Source organism: Geospiza fortis, unplaced genomic scaffold (assembly GCF_000277835.1).
Source record: "Geospiza fortis unplaced genomic scaffold, GeoFor_1.0 scaffold662, whole genome shotgun sequence".
NCBI lineage: Eukaryota > Metazoa > Chordata > Aves > Passeriformes > Thraupidae > Geospiza > Geospiza fortis.
Window position 1 is genome coordinate 214,432 of NW_005054450.1, and position 1,849 is coordinate 216,280.

The 1,849-nt window shown below is 43.3% G+C and overlaps 1 protein-coding gene across 1 annotated transcript in view; it reads left to right on the plus strand.

Annotated features, from left to right (window-relative positions):
* The window catches only part of TNFRSF4 (TNF receptor superfamily member 4), a 4,384-nt gene extending 2,723 nt beyond the window's left edge, over positions 1-1,661 (plus strand). The window contains exons 6-7 of the mRNA XM_005427703.3: positions 303-428; positions 949-1,661. Coding sequence (XP_005427760.3) covers positions 303-428; positions 949-1,019 — 197 coding nt within the window. The 3' untranslated portion in view covers positions 1,020-1,661. The remainder of the gene's footprint in view (positions 1-302; positions 429-948) is intronic.
* The last annotated feature ends 188 nt before the right edge of the window (positions 1,662-1,849 follow it).

A 1,849-nucleotide genomic window follows, 5' to 3' on the forward strand; every position in this document is an offset into this window, starting at 1 on the left:
AATTGCTTTCCTGGGAAGGGAATTCCTACTTTCTTTGAATTCTTTTCTGCATTTCACACAACATTCCAGGATCCCACATTTCCAGCTGCTTGGTTTCCATGTAAAGCTGCTTTCCTGGGAAGTGAAATCCCAATTTCTCTAAAGCCATTCCTGTATTTCCCACAACATTCCAGGATCCCACGCTTCCCTGGCAGCTGGACCTCCCCGTTCCCAGAGTTCTGGATTCTCCTTCTGGAATCTGGGAACTCCACCCAGAACCAGGAATCTTTGTTTTTTAGGGAATTTTTCCATTCTCATTCCAGGCTCTTTATCCCTGCTCCTGCTGTGCCTGCTCCTGCTGATGGTGAGTGGAATTTCCATCCTGCTCCTGATCATCCAGGCAGCCCAGAAAAAAAACAGGAATGGGCCTGGGAGGAGCACCCAGCACAGTGAGTTCCCTTTTTTATGGGATAAAAATGTCCTGGGATAAAAAATCCAGGACAAACATTCATCAGGGCCCCCTGTTAGAAATTTGGGAATTAATAAAAGAATTCTTAATTAGGAATACAGGGAATTCCAGGGGTTGATCCAGGTTAGGATTAGGAGCTGATTAGGAGCTCAGTATTCCTTCTCCCTGATTTGCCCTTAATCCCAGAATTCCCTGAATTTAGGCCAGGAATTCTCTTCCTGGCAGGATCCAGAAGCAACTTCCAAGAGTAAAACAGGTTTTTTTTTTGTCTCCATGGAAATTGAAATGTCCTGAATTCTCCTGAAAATTTGGGAAAGGTCTGGCTGAGAAGAGCTGAGCTCTAAAATCAGGATTAAGTGGCAAAATTGAGCTCTAAAATCAGGATTAAGTGGCAAAAGTGAGTTTTAAAATTGGGATTGAGGGGCAGAACTGAGCTCTAGGATCAGGATCAATCCTGTTCCCTCCTGTTCTCACCCCTGGAACCATTCCCTGTTTTCCAGAGGAGAAGAGCTGCAGGATTCCCATCCAGGAGGAGCAGATCGATTCCAACTCCAGCCTCATCAAAAACTGACTCCCACCCTGGGCTCTTCTGCTTTTCTGAGCCCATGGAGCTGAAGGAGCACAGGGAATAATTAGGGTTTGCTTAATTAGGAGTTAATTTGAGGCTGGTTTAACTCAAGATCTCCCTTTGGAATTTGGGAGAATTCCTGAGGGAATTTTGTGTGGATTTCTTTTCTTTTGGGCAAATCCTTGAGCTCTAAAATCAGGATTAAATGGCAAAGCTGAGCTCTAAAATCAGGATCAAGTGGCAGATCTGAGCTCTAAAAAATAAATCAGGATCAAGTGGCAAAGCTGAGCTCTGAAACCAGGACTAAGTCACACTCAATCCACACTTCATGAAATGAATTTTCCCTCTCTAATTGCTTTCCCACAAATTTGGAAAGGAAATTTTTTGGGAGCAAATCCCAAACTCTGGAATGTCTGGGAGGAGCCCGAAGTGTTCTTTTGCTGAATTTGAAATATTTCCATGGAAATTCCAGAAAAATGGAATTATTTTATCATTCAGGAGTGATTTTCTCTCCAACTATCAGCCAAAAACTCCTCAAAAAATGTGAATTTTAAACCCACAGCACCAAGAATGTCCCAAAACATCCAGCAGGGAATGGATGCAGGGATCCCAGAGGTGTTTAAATCCATGGATTTGGAAGATTTGGGAATTTTTATATGTTATACATATCCAAAGGGGTTTATACAATGTATAGGAAGGTTTGTATCGTGTACAAAGGGGCATTTTGGGGAATAAAACTCTGGAAAAACAAATCCTGCTGTGTGTTTGGGGAAAAATGGGGAAATTCCAGGCAGTGGGCCAGCCTGGGAAGGGAGGAGGGGACATTGTAGGGA